The sequence below is a fragment of the Salvelinus sp. IW2-2015 genome, linkage group LG15, assembly GCF_002910315.2.
Source record: "Salvelinus sp. IW2-2015 linkage group LG15, ASM291031v2, whole genome shotgun sequence".
NCBI lineage: Eukaryota > Metazoa > Chordata > Actinopteri > Salmoniformes > Salmonidae > Salvelinus > Salvelinus sp. IW2-2015.
This window is the reverse complement of record NC_036855.1, coordinates 29,349,604-29,366,329: the sequence shown is the minus strand read 5'-3', so window position 1 is coordinate 29,366,329 and position 16,726 is coordinate 29,349,604. Positions and strand designations below refer to the sequence as shown.

Below are 16,726 nucleotides of genomic sequence, written 5' to 3'. Positions count from 1 at the left end.
TGTGAAGAGAATAAAAACTGGGCCTTCAGTGGTTCAGTGGGCTAGGCTGGGGGAAGCTCAATCGCTTCATCTGGAGAAAAGGAAAAGGAGCTACTTTTCCCCCCGTGAACTGTCTCCCTCCTCGGCTCCGTTTCAAGCCTGCGGAGAAGATCGGAAGAGCAGATAGACGCACCAAGATATTTTGACATTTTCCTCCGTCTCTTAAAGCCTATCTAGGCGAGCGAGGCACAGAAGAGGACTGGAGGTTTTTATCGAGGGCCCCAGAGAGAAAGATAAATCCCCAGACAAACCTAGGCCAGGGCCCATCTTCTTCTCCTCTCCCCTGTAAAAAAACAAGCAGGGAGCGAACAGTTGAGGAAATGGGCCAGATATTGTCTTCCCAACATGGGTGGCACTATAATGAAGCCAGCAGAACACAGAGGAGAGGAGAGGGAAGCAGGAGCTGACAAACTATTCCACATTTTACCTCAGACTGATAGCGGTGCTCTGTGGCTGTGCTGCATATCGCCTGTTGTCAACAGTCAAGTTTTCAACAGATTCGTGTAAGGAGTGATGGATATGGACGGTGGGGGTGGGTACAGTCATCAACAAACCAAAAATCTCAGAAAATCTATGTGTACAGCTTGTGTACGCCAGTCCAAAGGAAGATGGAGAATTTACCGTATTGCATGTTCAAATCTACACCTACGTACTGAATGCACGCCTGTATAGATTGATCCAGGGGTGTTACCCAATACAAATATATCCACAGGGAAAAGCACAGGCAGGATATCAAAGTTGGGTGTTTATATGTTGGCTCTAAATAAATTCAAATACTAAGGATATAACGTTGATATCCTGCGTGTGCTTTTCCCTGTGGATATATTTTTACGTTGACTCTTTTTGGAATTAGCACCGCAAAAATGTACTTGGAACAATTTATTATAATCTTGGCTGCAAGGAGTGTTTGAGTGTTACCCAATAATCCATGCCAACATGTACATATAAATAGTCTGTTCCAACAATATATTCTTTATAACAACCATTACAATTTGCTACGGCCTCAGTCTTTCAAAAGCTCAAATTTCTAAATCTGAGTATAAATCTGAACCATGTCTTCTTTTACGTCTCAAATGTGCCTCTCAGATATAGCAGCCTGGCAGGCAGCATTAGTTATAGCAGCCTGGCAGGCAGCGTCAAAGACATATGGTAGGGAAATAGTGGAGGTGTTATCTCCTATAGAAGCGGAAAACAAACAGTCAAGAGAGATTGGGATTTTACCTCTTAGTGCCTTGTGACAGATAACAACCCCCCCGAGGCCAGGAGATGGTGATAAGAGCCCAGGGCTGACCATCAGATAACCCAGCTATCTGTGCCTCCTCTCTGTGTGCCTGCCTGCCCTCCAACCCTCCACCACCCACCTCCCTCCTTCCTCCCACACCGGCTGCCTTCATCTCTCCCTCCCTGCCTCTCTCAGACAGGCCCTAGGCCCTACCACAGAGCCCGGAGCACCTGCTGATAAGGGCTCCTGCATGGCCCCAGAAGCCTGTGCCAAACCCTCTGTCAGTCTGTCCACAAGCAGCCCAAAGGGCTCCACCACACTGCAGCGCTTGACAATGTCAGACTTCCTGTGCACTTTCTTAGGTTTTTTTCTTACTTTCCTCCCTCTCTCCTCTCCTTTACTTCCTACTCCTCTCTCAACCTTTCTCGATCCTACTCCTACTCTCAATAATATTCTCTCTCTTCCCCCCCCCCCCCCCCGCCCCCCTCTCTCTCTCCATAAAGAACAGATGAAGAGGGGGCCTCCTCCATCCTTCCTTGCCTCCACCAGACTTAAACTGACAGCTCGAGCCAAAGGGCCGCAGCAGCTTCCGGGAGGTCTTGTTTGTTTTCATCTCTGTGTGAGTATGCAGCCGTGAGGGAATAGGAAAGTGACATGTTCCATTTCCACGCAGAAGCACCATAAAACCCCACACAGATCAATGTCTTTTAACTTAAGCTTTGTTCGGCTCTTTAAGCGCTACCTCAGCAGATACTCTTCCCCTGATTAGCAGTGACAAACCATTTATAGATGTTGTTTATTTGTTTGATAACACTGAAGCTACGATAGGAATTGCCATATGTCAGTCACAGGCAGGTCTAGTGGTGTAACGGGAGCTAAAAATGTCTCTCTATAAATTGTCCCTTCATGTAGAGGACAACAAGAACAACAACAAGACTCAAGACTGCCTCTATCAACTCTGAACCTCATAATTAAAACAATACTCATCAGCTTTCTGGAAATAATGATAAGTGAACAGGTTCATAAGGTTTAAAAAACACATACTGTTGACTTGTGTAGTCTGCAAAATATYCTTTCAAGTGGTAAAAATAGTCTCCTAGTGACACTAAGTGAGACAGTGTGCTGTATAAAAGGACTGGGCTGACAAGATTTATCACTTTACACAAGAACGCATAATACATTTTCAATTCAAAGGTAATGAAAGTARAGAGTTGAATGTGAAAGCAGTTATATTTCCCCTATTCATAAGATAGGGCTACATTAGAACAGCTATGCTATGGGTATTCTGAAAGAATAAGGGCACATATGATATTAAATGTATTGTGTTGGGAGGGGGTATGTAACAATGCAGTAACTCACTTTTTTAAAGGCTTTTAAGCATATTGTCTGACAACTGATTCAAATGGCTTGTAGTTGGCAGGCAGTGCAGGAAGACATCTCCTCCAACACTTAAACTGCAGAACTACTGAATGGCTGCCTTCTTGCACGGCCTGATGTGATGGATGTCAATAAAACAGCCACATTTACCCAAGGTAGAGCAGGACACCTTGGCTGCGTCTCAAATGGTATCCTATTCCATAAATAGTGCACTACGTTTGACCAGAGGGTCCTGGTCAAAAATAGCGCACTACACAGGAAATCGGGTGCCATTCGGGATGCATCTCTTCCTTTCCTTCCTACAATTTAATCAGTCAGTCATCCAGGAGTAATGTCCCTAATATCATGATTTCTCCATTACTCTATTTAACATAATTAAAGTGTCGAGCGACGGGGCAATAAAGAGAGCCGTTTGAGATTGTAATTCTGCCGTAAAGCCATGAAGCATGAAAATGTCACTTACCGAGTAGCCCCGGCCTGACAGCGAGTGAGTGGAGCTCTGTAGAGAGAGAGGAGAACAGGGTTGACCTTTAGGGACCATGAGCCAGCCGCTGACACAGACATGATGAAGCCGCTACGCTTTAATATCAATATTCACGTTAACCTTCTCCCTCCCCGCCTGCGKCCGACCTGCACTAGCTAGCAAAAACGTCACTGCCATTAATTTTGGATGGCCTTGACTAGGGAGAGGGAGATGAAAAGGGTATTTTGCTCAAAACAACTGCTTACTGCAGTGCAAATGAGATGACGCCACTGGAGTCAAGGGTATCAAATCAAATCAAATTTTATTGGTCACATACACATGGTTAGCAGATGTTAATGCGAGTGTAGCGAAATGCTTGTGCTTCTAGTTCCAACATTGCCGTAATATCTAACAAATAATCTAACAATTCCCAACAACTACCTAATACACACAAATCTAAAGGGGTGAATGAGAATATGTACATATAAGTATATGGATYAGCGATGGCCGAGCGGCATAGGCAAGGTGCAGTAGATGGTATAAAATACAGTATTTACATGTGATATGAGTAATGTAAGATATGTAGACATTATTAAAGATGGTATAAAATAAGGTATTTACATGTGATATGAGTAATGTAAGATATYTAGACATTATTAAAGTGTCATTATTTAAAGTGGCATTGTTTAAAGTGACTAATGATCCATTTATTAAAGTGTCCAGTGATTGGGTCTCAATGTAGGCAGCAGCCTCTCTGAGTTAGTGATTGCTGTTTAGCAGTTTGATGGCCTTGAGATAGAAGCTGTTTCTCAATCTCTCGGTCCCAGCTTTGATGCACCTGTACTGACCTCGACTTCTGGATGATAGCGGAGTGAACAGGCAGTGGCTCGGGTGGTTGTTGTCCTTGATGATCTTTTTGGCCTTCCTGTGACATCAGGTGCTGTAGGTGTCATGGAGGGCAGGTAGTTTTCCCCCGGTGATGCGTTGTGRGGACCACACCACCCTTTGGAGAGCCTTGCGGTTGAGGGCGGAGCAGTTGCCGTACRAGGCTGTGATACAGCCTGACAGGATGCACTCGATTGTGCATCTGTAAAGGTTTGTCAGAGTTTTGGGTAACAAGCCAAATTTCTTCAGCCTCCTGAGGTTGAAGAGGCGCTGTTGCGCCTTCTTCACCACACTGTCTGTGTGGGTGGACCATTTCAGTTTGTCTGTGATGTGTACGCCCAGGAACTTAAAAGTTTACACCTTCTCCATTGCTGTCCCTTCGGTGTGGATTGGGGGGTGCTTTCTCTGCTGTTTCCTGAAGTCCACGGCATCTCCTTTGTTTTTTTGACGTTAAGTGAGAGGTTGTTTTCTTGACACCACACTCCGAGTGCCCTCACCTCCTCCCTGTAGGCTGTCTCGTCATTGTTGGTGATCAAGCCCACTACTGTTGTGTCGTCTGCAAACTTGATGATTGAGTTGGAGGCGTGCATTGCCATACAGTCGTGGGTGAACAGGGAGTACAGGAGAGGGCTGAGCACACACCCTGATGCGGCCCCAGTGTTGAGGGTCAGCGAAGTGGAGATGAAGTTTCCTACCGTCACCACCTGGGGGCGGCTTTCAGAAAGTCCAGGACACAGTTGCAGAGGGAGGGGTTGAGGCCCAGGGCCTCCAGCTTYATGATGAGRTTGGAGGGTARTATGGTGTTGAATGCTGAGCTGTAGTCAATGAACAGCYTTCTTACATAGGTATTATTTTTGTKCAGATGGGWTAGGGCAGTGTGCAGTGRGATGGCGATTGTGTCATCTGTGGACCTGTTGGGGCGGTATGCAAACTGAAGTGGGTCTAGGGTGGCCGGTAAGGTGGCGGTGATATGATCCTTGACTAGCCTCTCAAAGCACTTCATGATGACAGAAGTGAGTGTTACGGAGCGGTAGTCATTTAGTTCAGTTATCTTTGCCTTCCTGGGTAAAGGAACAATGGTAGCCATCTCAAAGCATATGGGGACAACAGACTGGGATAGGGAGCTATTAAATATGTCCGTAAACACACCAGCCAGCTGGTCTGCGTATGCTCTGAGGACGCGGCTAGGGATGCCGTCTGGGCCGGCAGCTTTGCGAGGGTTAACACGTTTAAATGTTTTACTCACGTCGGCCACTGAGAAGGAGAGGGGTGGACCTCAGTCTTTGTTAGCGAGCCGCYACYGTGGAACTGTATTATCCTCAAAGCGGGCAAAGTAGGTGTTRAGTTTGTCTGGAAGCGTGACGTCGGTATCTGTGACGTGGCTGTTTTTGTTTTTGTAYTCCCGGGATTTCCTGTAGTACTACAAAGGAAAATCCAATGGTAGGAATGCTTACGACTGAATAMCAATGCTTAAGACTGACAACACCCCCCACCCATGCCGTTGAAACACTTTGAAATATGTGTTTTTGGAGAGATCAAGTCATTGGTGTTGCCTAAATACTGTATACCATTTCATTGCATTACTCTTAAAAACCCATCTTTCATTGATTTGTGTAAAAAAAATACATTTAGAGTATATGTATTYGGGTGTAGTTTAGGGTCAAAGTTGAGTTTTGAATGCATGTGTGGACAAATCCAATAATGAATGTAACTTATGTACTATGTACTTATTATGTACTGAATGTAACTTATTAATACAATGACATTGCATAATAAAACGGTCATGTGTATGCTGACAGTGCTTGCTTCTGTTGATAGACGAGGCCCCTGACAGAGTCATCCTGGTTCAACTCAGAGTGAGGGGCCAGACAGACTGAAGAAAGCTGCTCTCTATCTCTTTCCCTGTCTCTCTGTATGTCTCTNTTCAAATACAATTTCTGTTGGTACTGAAATCGCTCCATTGGACAAACCCAATAATGGTTGTCATTGGTTGTCTCATTCACTTATATATAATGTCAAATACACTGATACTATATAATAACCCTGTCATGTGTATGCTGACATAGTGTGCTCGCTTCTGTTGATAGACGAGGCCTCTGACAGGGAGAGTCCATCTCGCTCTCTTTTTATCTCTCTCTCCGTCACTCACTCAGGTCACAGTCAGAATACCAATCTCCAAATTTCCCTCTCCTTCCTCTCCTTCCACTTTCCCCCCTTTATTCCTCCATTTCGATTGGCAATTTGCAGTCTCAGGAGGGGACTTTCCTGCTAGACCAATTTTGTCCATAGTACCTCCAATCCCTCCATCTCTCCATCCCTCCCTCCCACACCTTCCTCTGCGCTTTAGCCCTCATCAGTGCCTCTGTGCCTTCTGAATCACAGTCTCAACCCCACTGTGACAATTAGGGAGGTGTCCTACTGTGAACCGGAAAGTCAGCTCTGCGGGAATCAAAAGACTATTCCCTCTCCATTCACCCCTCCTGTCCCCACCGCCTGAGATAGAGGGAGGGAGAATGAGGGGTAGAGGTGGAGGGCAGAGGGGCAGGGCCAGCCATATATGTGGACACAAAGGGGCAAAAGCGAACAACGTATGTGTAGTGTGTGTGTGAGTGAATGTGCATGCGTGCATAATGTGTGTGTGCATGTGTGTGTGACTCAGAAACAGGAGGCCAAGGCCATTTGGAATTAGCCTTACTATGCAGGGTTCATTCAAGCTGGAGCGTTTGGAGTAGAAAGAGAGGCTTATTTAAATGATAATGAGGGACAATCCATTGGATTTAGTCCGGGTGAAGGGAAGASGGGAAAAAATCCATTCAAGCAGGTAGCGGTTCATAAGCCATGGGGTCGGGATATAGCTAAACACTCTCTCTTAAAAGCCATTATACATGGCTCTCAATGGATTTCTGCAGCGCTTAAGACTTCAAAAGGATTTAAGAACCTGCCCRAGAGACGCAGCAGCGAGGAAGGGGAGGATAGGGGAGAGGCATAGGGGTGTGGGGGTGTGGAGGACACTGGCGGTGTTTTAGGGTTAACTAAACAGCCCCGGAGAACAGAAATGTTGCTAAATCCACCCCCTAATCCTCTCCCCATTTCCACGCCCCCTCCCCCGGACCCTCAAAGCCACGGTGACAAGCAGGGCGGTTGGTTTTCCTACGGGACAGACTATTGGTTTTTGAGGTGCGAGAACTTAAAGGGGCCAATCATGGCTTGGCGGAGCGTGAAGTGTATTAAAAAAAGACGGGGCCAGCAGCATGCAACCAGCAGCAGGACTCACAGCTCTCCAGAAGAACTGCACACTTAGAAAAAAGGGTTCCAAAAGGGTTCTTCAGCTGTCCCCATAGGAGAACCCTTTTTGGTTCCAGGTAGAACCATTTTTGGTTCCAGGTAGAACCATTTAGGGTTCCATGTAGAACCCTGTTTAGAAAGGGTTCTACATGGAACCCAAAAAGGTTCTAACTGGAACAAAACGGGTTCTACCTGCAACCGGAAAGGGTTCTTTAAAAGGGTTATCTTAATGGGACAGCCGGAGAACCCTTTAAGGTTCTAGATAGCACTTTTTTTCTAAGAGTGTGGGTGGTTGTGTGAGACCCCAGCAGTAGTGTTCTCTTCCCCCTTCTCCTGTCTCCCCTCTCCCCCCTCCAACTCCCTCCCCACACTAACACAGATGCAGAGAAAATCTCCCTCTACATTTCCCTAATCCCTGCCTGTACGGCAGCTTTCTGCCTAGGCCCAGCTGAGCCAGGGGTAGAATTACCTAGTCAACGTAAACAGATACAAGACCCTAGCTACCGTGGAGATGAATAAACAACATCTCCACGCACGTCTCTATCGCTGCTTCCTAAATTGATGCATGACTGTTCTCAGTACGGAGAGGAGGCAGCAAGCTCCTCGTTTGTCTCTGTTTCCTTTTGGCAGTCCAACAACACAAAATCCATTTGACTCATGAATCGTGGGTACAGTACAGTACATATTTAGTTAAGAGCTCTTACAGCRTGGGACCACTTTGATGTGGATATTAAATGTGTGTTATGTATTTAATGAAAATGTGCAATGTAGTGGCAGAGTTGAAAAAGGAAAATAGTGTTATTAGAAATAGGAAGTCCTTCCTCTCCAGTAGTGGCCATCATCCTCGCTCTCTCTCAGAGAGCCTAGCTGTATTTCAGAGAGATGGATAGGGAGGAATGGCATGGCTACAGCGATCAGTGTCTTTGCACCATCTATTTGGCAGGAGATTAGAGAGATGCCATATCTAACACCGTCAGCGATTACAGCATGCCATTTTAAACAGTTCTCCCCCTTACCCTCCCGTACCCCCAACACCCTTTTCACTGCCGCATTTCCCTGTCAGAACTGTCATCCGCCAGCATCCTTTTATCTGTCAAACCCGGCTCTTTCTCCTGACTTTTTCATTTAAAAACAGCCTTTTACACAAATTCATGAGGAATGGCAGGGGGGAGACAAGAGAGGCAGAGAGAAAGAGAGAGAGGAGGCTTAGAAAAGGAGGTCGAAGGGAAGGGAAAATAAAATGTTGGTGGGGAGTGTTTATTTTTCTCTCCCTCTCTCCACGTCTCTAGATTTTCTTTTGGAATTCTGAATAGCTTGAACAACGCATTAAATAAGTTCATTAAAATCTTTTCTCTCCATCATTTTTCCTCGATCACTTCTTCAGCTGTAGAAGCAGCAAATCCCCTCTCTCCCTCCATGCTCCCCCCGTTCTGTGCAGCTAAATTAACTGTCTGATTGAATTTAGTGAGGTTTGGGAGGCCCGGTTGACAGGCATTAGTTAGGAAGCATATTCTACATTCATTTAAAATGAGCCGCTTGGGGATTTTGCATAAATTCTCATTACTTCCCCTGTATCTAAATTGCATTATTTCATCCCTAGCACCAACCGACCTCCTAGCTGCCTCCATTTACTACGCAAGCCACTCATCTTTGAAATGTGCTAGCATATGGACGCAGGCTCGGCAGTAATTGGAAAGACCTTTAACCTTTTAACTCGGCGAGGGTCAGCTACCACCTGGCTGAACGGTGTTAGGTCACATCTACATAACCATAGCAGGCTTTTAATAATGCAGGGGCATCTAGGCTGCATGCCAAATTATACCCTATTCCCAATGGGCCCTATGGTCCCTGGTCAAAAGTAGTGCACTATATAAGGAATAGGGTGCAATTTGAGAAGAACACGTAGTGTGATGGCTGTGTGTCTGTGTGTCTTGGATAATCGTTTCCTGCTTGTCGCTGTTGACCAGGCAAGTTTTCTAATGCATGGGGATTTATGAGGTGTGAGTCTGGGCCAGTATGAGCTACTGCACCAGCTGCCCTCTGACTGCTGCCTCTCTGCCCCCTCTCTCTCATCCTCCTCAGGGCCCTTCAGCCCCGGACAGTCTGCTGCTGGCCTGGTCTCTTGCTAGGAGCTCTGAAGGGTCTGGGAGAGTAACGGCCCTAGTTAACCGTGTTGCAACAAGGTAGGTAGGTATGGTCTGGGACTCTGMAGGTGTGGTGGTCTGGAGGTATAGGGGCCTGATGGTCTGGGGGGGTAGGACTAGAAGGTCTCTCTCACCTCACTGAGGTGCTCTTTAGAGATGCTCCTGTTGGGTCTGTTGAACTCCTGCATGGCCCCATCCTCATCCAGCTTCACTGGGCGTACCTGCAGGGCCTTGATCTGGAGGAGAGAAACAGAGGAAGAAGCATACATTATTATACAGTATAAAATGATAGAAAAAATATGTTGTGCATTATAATGGATTATGCACAGATCATAACGCATTATACATGTGTTCGCAATGCATTATGAAGAGGGTATTCATAAAGTGTTACAAATAAGTTTTCTAGATCAGAGACAAAGTATCTCTTCGGGCTCCCGAGTGGCACAGCTGTCTAAGGCACTACATCTCAGTGCAAGAGGTGTCACTACAGTCCCTGGTTTGAATCCAAGATGTATCACATCCGGCCGTGATAGGGAGTCCCATAGGGTGGCGCACAATTGGCCCAGCATTGTCCGGGTTTGGCCTAGGTAGGTCGTCATTGTAAATAAGAATTTGTTCTTAACTGACTTGCCTAGTTAAATAAAGGTAAAACAAAAWWTTTWATAAAAAAATCGTAAGTACGACTCCAGCCAAAGAAGACCAGCTACACAGCAACTCCTCGATACAACTCAACCCAAACTCCTTCACAACTATTCACACATCTGTTTCACCTGTCTTTGTGATTGTCTCCACCCCCCTCCAGGTGTCGCCCATTATCCCTTGTGTATTTATTCCTGTGTTCTCTGTTTGTCTGTTGCCAGACTCCGAGGCCACCTGCCTGACCACTCTGCCTGGCCCTGACCCTGAGCCTGCCTGCCGACCTGTACCTTTGCCCCCCTCTGGATTACCGACCTCTGCCTTACCCTGAGCCTGCCTGCCGCCCAGTACCGTTGCCCCACCTCTGTTTTACTGACCCCTGCCTGCCTTGACCTGTCTATTGCCTGCCCCTGTTGGAAGATTAAACTATTGTTTATTCGACGTGGTCTGCATCTGGGTCTTACCTTCATACTCGATAGTACGAACTGACCAAGACTGCATACCTTCTGCCCAGATGTTTGTACACCGCTGTCGTCATACCTGGAGGAGAGCCCGGTCGGCCCTCCTCAAGACCACCTCCAGTTACCGACGAAAAGCGGATCACCATCGGACCCTGGCTCCCCGGTATCGTCTCGGGCAGAAGGTGTGGCTATCCAAACAGGATCTGCCTCTTTTGTTTGCAGGGTGGAATCCTGCAAACTCTCCCACCGGTTTATTGGCCCATTCCCCATCTCCAAGATCATTAGCCCCTCTGCTGTTCATCTTCTGTTGCCCCGTGCCTTTCGTATACATCCCACCTTTCATGTGTCCAGAGTCAAACCCATYTCTCACAGCCCTTTGTCTCCCGTTTCCAGGCCCACCCCTCTCCCCCGTCTCATCGACGACCAACCGGCTTACACGGTGAGGCATCTCCTGAAGGTTRGACCTCGGGGAGGGTTATGGCTTGGAGGAGAGGTGCTGGGTCCCCGCCAGGGACATCCTGGACACAGGCCTCATCATGGATTTTCAGCGCTGACTCACCGGTCAACCAGGTATGCGCCCAGGTAGAATGTCAGGTGGAAGTCGTCAACTGGRAGCTTCATTAAWTAGTACCCGCAAAACACCAGTCTCAACGTCAACAGTGAAGAGGCGACTCCGGGATGCTGTCCTTCTAGGCACAGTTGCAAAGAAAAAGCCATATCTCAGACTGGCCAATAAAAAGAAAAGATTAAGATGGGCAAAAGAACACAGACACTGGACAGAGGAACTCTGCCTAGAAGGTCAGCATCCCGGAGTCGCCTCTCTGATGTTGAGGCTGGTGTTTTGCGGGTACTATTTAATGAAGCTGCCAGTTGAGGACTTGTGAGGCATCTGTTTCTCAAACTAGACTCTATAATGTACTTGTCCTCTTACTCAGTTGTGCACCGGGCCTCCCACTCCTCTTTCTATTCTGGTTAGGGCCAGTTTGTGCTGTTTTGTGAAGGTTGGTTGCTGATAATGGCCCTCTGTACGCCTCTGTAGATATTCCATTAAAAATCTGCCGTTTCCAGCTACAATAGTCATGTACAACATTAACAATGTCTACACTGTATTTCTGATCAATTTGATGTTATTTTAATGGACAAAAAAATTGGTTTTCTTTCAAAAACAAGGACATGTCTAAGTGACCCCAAACTTTTGAACGGTAGTTTATATATATATATATATATATATATATATATATATATATATATATATATATATATACATATGTGTGTGTCCCACTTCTAAAACCAAAGTTGCGCCCCTCTAGTCACACAAAGGGAATCCATCCGTAATAGAAGTTGCTCGTGTGAAACTGGTGGTCTCAGTATCAGTTTATAGTTTTAATGTATGTAAAGCAGCACTGGCAGTAACCAACATGTCCACCTGAAAGTCATGACCTCCGCAATGATGTAACACCTGTATCCAACAACAGTCTGCAGAAAAGTAGTTACCAAAATCATGAGCATTTTGTTCATTGTTTACAATCTGCACATAACGGTCGAATGATGAAGTTGCTTGTTTAGGTCTGCCAACATGAGAGCACATGTTGTTTGGTGGGGGCTAGACAGACAAGCCATGAGAGGAGCGTTGGCTTGGCAGCGACTCATATTCCTAGGACAGATGGGAGGCAGCCACACTGCCACAGTCAGACGAGGAGGTAGGAGGTAGTCCTCCRCACCTCATCCTATCAGTCCTCTACAAGCCCATCTCTGAAAACAATTGGGACGGCTGATGGCGGATGGCTGCCTGTGGGGTGTAATCCACTTGACTAGCAGCTTGCCGCTCTGCCTGCTCTAGTCCCTGGTGGCGTAGCACGCCGTGGCTCGCCTCGGTCTCCAGATTTCCACTGTAATTTAAGCAGATCACTGCTACAATTAACCTTTCCCGGGAAATATCAATTATGGCCCCCGGCAGAGTAAAATTAAAAGGGTCATCAGCTAATCTGACAGGTCCTGTACTGAGGCGGCATGGCAGAGTTGCTGCCACCTGGCTGGCCGAGATAGAGACTGAGAGAAAGAGAGGCTGCCCTGGCTGTTTGTCTACCCTTCTGTCTGTCTGTCCATTTGCCCGGTGACCAGCAACCAGCAGCGACAAGCCAAATAGACACAATTCCATTTTAATTACCCTGCCGAGACCCTGGCCAGGCCAAGCCAGATGAGGCCTGCTGATTGGACGAAAGGCGCTAGCGTATGTTGAGGTCAGTAGTGACAGCCCGGCAGAAATGGCACAATGCCTCAGGCAACATACTGCAATCAGGGTGCAGACACACAGACAGGAAGGAGAGAGAGACCCTGCAGGTGGTCGTAATCAGGTGTCTGCCATCCTACAACTCCCACRGTCTCTCTCTCTCTCTATCTTTCTCCATCTCTCTCTCTCTCTGAATCTCTCTCCCTGGCTGTCAAGCTAATCACTCCTTGAATCTGAAAATGGATGACAGGCTTTATGATTACTACTTTTTTTGGCACAAAGAATCCACTTCCAGACAGAGGTGAGGTTGGGTTCACGTCATCTTGTCAAGCCAGGGAGASAGTCAGGCACTCTGATTACTTTGTTTACCAAGCATCAGCGCTGACAAATATCCAAGCCAAAGGGTTTACACCCCCTCCAGCAGGTCCGTAGTGGTGGATCKTCACTCAGCAATCACACTGATTATTGATCAGAGCAGAGGGGCTAATTAGCGACCCAGCTTAACGATGCTGCCTGCCGGGCTGGCTGTAAGGAGGCTCTCTAACCTATTGTTCAGCAGGACAGGAGGAATTGATCCAGGCTAAAATTCAGCGCCTCTGATAGAGACTGGCAGCCCTGTCGGCCTGTGATTAAGGATGTGGTCAGTTCGGGTTCAGGGAGAGGCTTTAATTGGTCTTGAGATCTATCTGTATCTCTTTAATAATTTTTTTGTACTCAAGTGGCAGCCTATTCCCTATGTAATGCACACAATTGTTTTCTCTCACTAGCACTGAAGGGCAAGGCCACAATATAGAGGACTAGTGGGTGGAGCTAATGTCTCCTCTGAGATCTGATTGGCCGATCCGGTGACAAAGATCAAAGTCAACATAGCTTTGAAATGCACTCTGGGTAACACTAGGGGGAATGACTCTCTAAACGGCCCTGTTTTAGAGACCTATATTCTGTGCCTGTGGATTAATTTAGTTTACAATGGCGTGGAGAATTGCCAGGTGCAGCACGGGCCAAGGTTAAACAGGTTGAGAACAAGAGGCGGCGGCGAGTGTTTCTCCGCTCCGCATTAAAGGCACTCTGCAGAAATAAAAAAAAGTACACAAGTAACGTGTGTGTTGTACATGAATAATGCACTGGAAATTAGGCCCATTAGTCTGGGTATTGAATGTGTCTGCTCTGCGGACAGACTCTCTCTGGAGGCTCTGCTCTGTGCTCTTTAATTAGCTTCAAAGGGCCCTCTAGCGTCTTAATTTCTCCCAAGTTGATTAGCTGCTGACTGCCGACTTGGGCCTGCTCATTTACACTGAACTGAACTGCAGGGGTATATAAAGACAGGAAAAACCCCTAAGAACAAACCGCCTAGTCGTGACATTGTTAAACACAGCAGTGTTTCAGTGGGGCTGACAGAGTCCATTCACGCTAGGCTATGCTAACCTGCCTCTCCCCCATGTCGATCAATCTGCAGCCAGCCAGCCCACAGGCAGGCAGGCAGGGAGCTGGTGGCTGCTGGTTGATGCTTTGTTGTGATGCTCTTTTGACCCCCCCCCCTCATCTTGTAGGGCAGCCATTTCAGGGCCCCTGCATCAGAYGGGTCTCCACCTTCCTGCTCGAATTAAAAAGCTTTCAGCCCCTCAGCACCTCTCCCTCTCTCTCGTCATTCTCCTCTCCCCGGCCTCTCTTCACCTGTCAGCTGTAGTCTGGGAGGTTGTGCCACGGCCTCATCCCAGTGTCAGTCCTTATTACCCTCATCCAGACCTGAGCTTCTGCCTGGCATCTCTTCTCCTCTCTGCTGGCTATATTGTGGGGCTGTGGCGGGGCGGCAGGGTGGGCCAGGTGCGGTGCCGGGGAGGAGGAGGCCCTCCGCCAGGATACAGCTCCTTCCTCTAATTTGTTCTGAAAAGTGTCCTGTGCAAAGGATCCTCACCCCCATTAACCCAACGAGACGCAGCYAGGGATAGAGCCACTGCTGCTGGGGGATGGGGAGGGGGAGGTGGCGGGGCCCAGCCCAGCAGTGCTGAGCATCAAGCAGGCAGGCAGCAGCAGAGAGAGGCACCTCAGTGCCGCAGAGCACTGGCTCAATCTATTGGCTCATTATCCCCAGCGCAGGCTGGGGCGCAGACAAGTGCACTTTAGGGCCACAGGCCAAATTGATTCATCTGCCTTCATTTTCTTCAGGCTCAGAAGTGGCAGCTGCTCGGAGGCAGGGGAAGGAAGGAGAGCGAGCGGTGCTGGAGTTCCTGGCTTTGTTCATCCTCAGCTCAGCAGRACCCGACACGTCTCGTCTGCCTCCTCCTCCTCTCACACCCCTCCCTCCTCCTTCACCATTACACCCACCTCCCTCCCTCCCCTTCTGTAATGGTAACAGCCACAACACCCAAAGTCCCCGGCTGGAAATTAGCCCAAGGACAAAGTAGTGGGTTTACTACAGGGATAGAGCAAATGGATTTTTGCATTTATTTTGATGAGTCCCAGCGTATCCATTACGGGTCTTAATCCTGTATTATTCATCCCCCTTGTAATAAATGACCACATAAAAAGGGAACACGTGTTAGACGAGAGCTCAAATGCCCCAATAACTCTCTCCGGGTACAGTGAAGTCAGTCAGGAAGGACTACATCATATTTGCCAGGGGAACAAATACGAGCTTGTGAAATTGCAACAAGACGGCGTCTCTATTCTTGGCAGTGACACCAGGACAAGAGAAAACAGTCACTCGTCAGATTAAAACAACACAGACCCACCAGACAAACGAGCTGCAGCACACAAACAGAGGAAGAATAACCCACCACCCGGCATGTGTTCGTGTGAGGATGATAAACCACACACAGATACTGTAGCTAAGTAGGAGGCCTCCCTCCTCCTCCTCCTCCTCATCCTCCACCGCACTGTAACAAATGAGTCAACCTTAAAAACCACAAACGCTTCTTGCCCTAATTCAGCGGTCCCCCTCAGGAGCGATCAGAGTCCCACAGGCCCTGTCTGTAACAGATGAACAGGGTAGAGTGGAGCTGGGCTCCCCTTGGCCCCCTCATCCTGTCTCTTATACACATCTAGATGTGTATAAGAGACAGGATAAGCATACAGCCCCTAAGGACGCACAGACACACACCCAAGCACGCAGGCACACACACACACACACACACACACACACACACACACACACACACACACACACACACACACACACCCTTCTTATCGCAGGCAAGCATTTCTCCGTGCTGCTAACAACAGCAATTAGGCCAATGATGTTGAAATGTTAGTAATGTTATTAGAAAGGAGAGCAAGTGCAATCCTCAGGATTTGTGTTCTCTTCATTACCCGAGTCAACAACGCATCCAAATTATGCAGATCTCCCTCTCTCTCCCTCTCCCAAGATGCACAGGCTTTGATTCCTGCATAAACTATTAGTGTTGAAAGAAGGAGCGTGTTTTGCAAATGGTTACGTACGCTAATGAATTACATTTAAATATCATTCACTTCCCTTTAGTGTTGTGTTGTTGTTTCTGTCTGGAGCTCAGCTTCACTATTTACAAGTCAAAGTTCCCTAGACATAAAAAAAAGACGTTTAAAGAGAGAGAGAAAAGCAGGGATAAACAAGTGACCTCTGGGTTCGGCAGCATTGCATTCAACCTTCACTAGTTGAGATATGGTTTAGAAAGAAAGATTCATTGTTGTAGTTGCTTTTCTATGTGATTAAATATCTTCGCAGAGGAAATGATAGGAGCAGGCTAATATAACATTTGAAATATAAGTGTGCCACACATAATGCAGTAGCAAATTGAATTACTAGAAAAGATGGCAAATGCAAATGCATGAGACACACTCATTACTGTGGGTTGGTGGTATAGATCTATTGAGATTCAACCATTATGCATGACAGCTGATCTGCATTGGCTAAGGACCATATTTCTWCATATTTAATGTTGTTTACACAAATAAATAATAACTTATTGAGATCTGATGGCCYCGTTGGCGTTCCAGATTCAAAACAAA

General features: G+C 47.2%; 1 protein-coding gene across 1 annotated transcript in view; it reads right to left on the bottom strand.

The window, feature by feature from the left end:
• Nucleotides 1–16,726, bottom strand: part of LOC111973641 (autism susceptibility gene 2 protein-like) — a 429,231-nt gene that overhangs the window by 253,301 nt on the left and 159,204 nt on the right. The window contains 2 exon segments of the mRNA XM_070447353.1: nt 3,102–3,137; nt 9,550–9,651. Coding sequence (XP_070303454.1) covers nt 3,102–3,137; nt 9,550–9,651 — 138 coding nt within the window.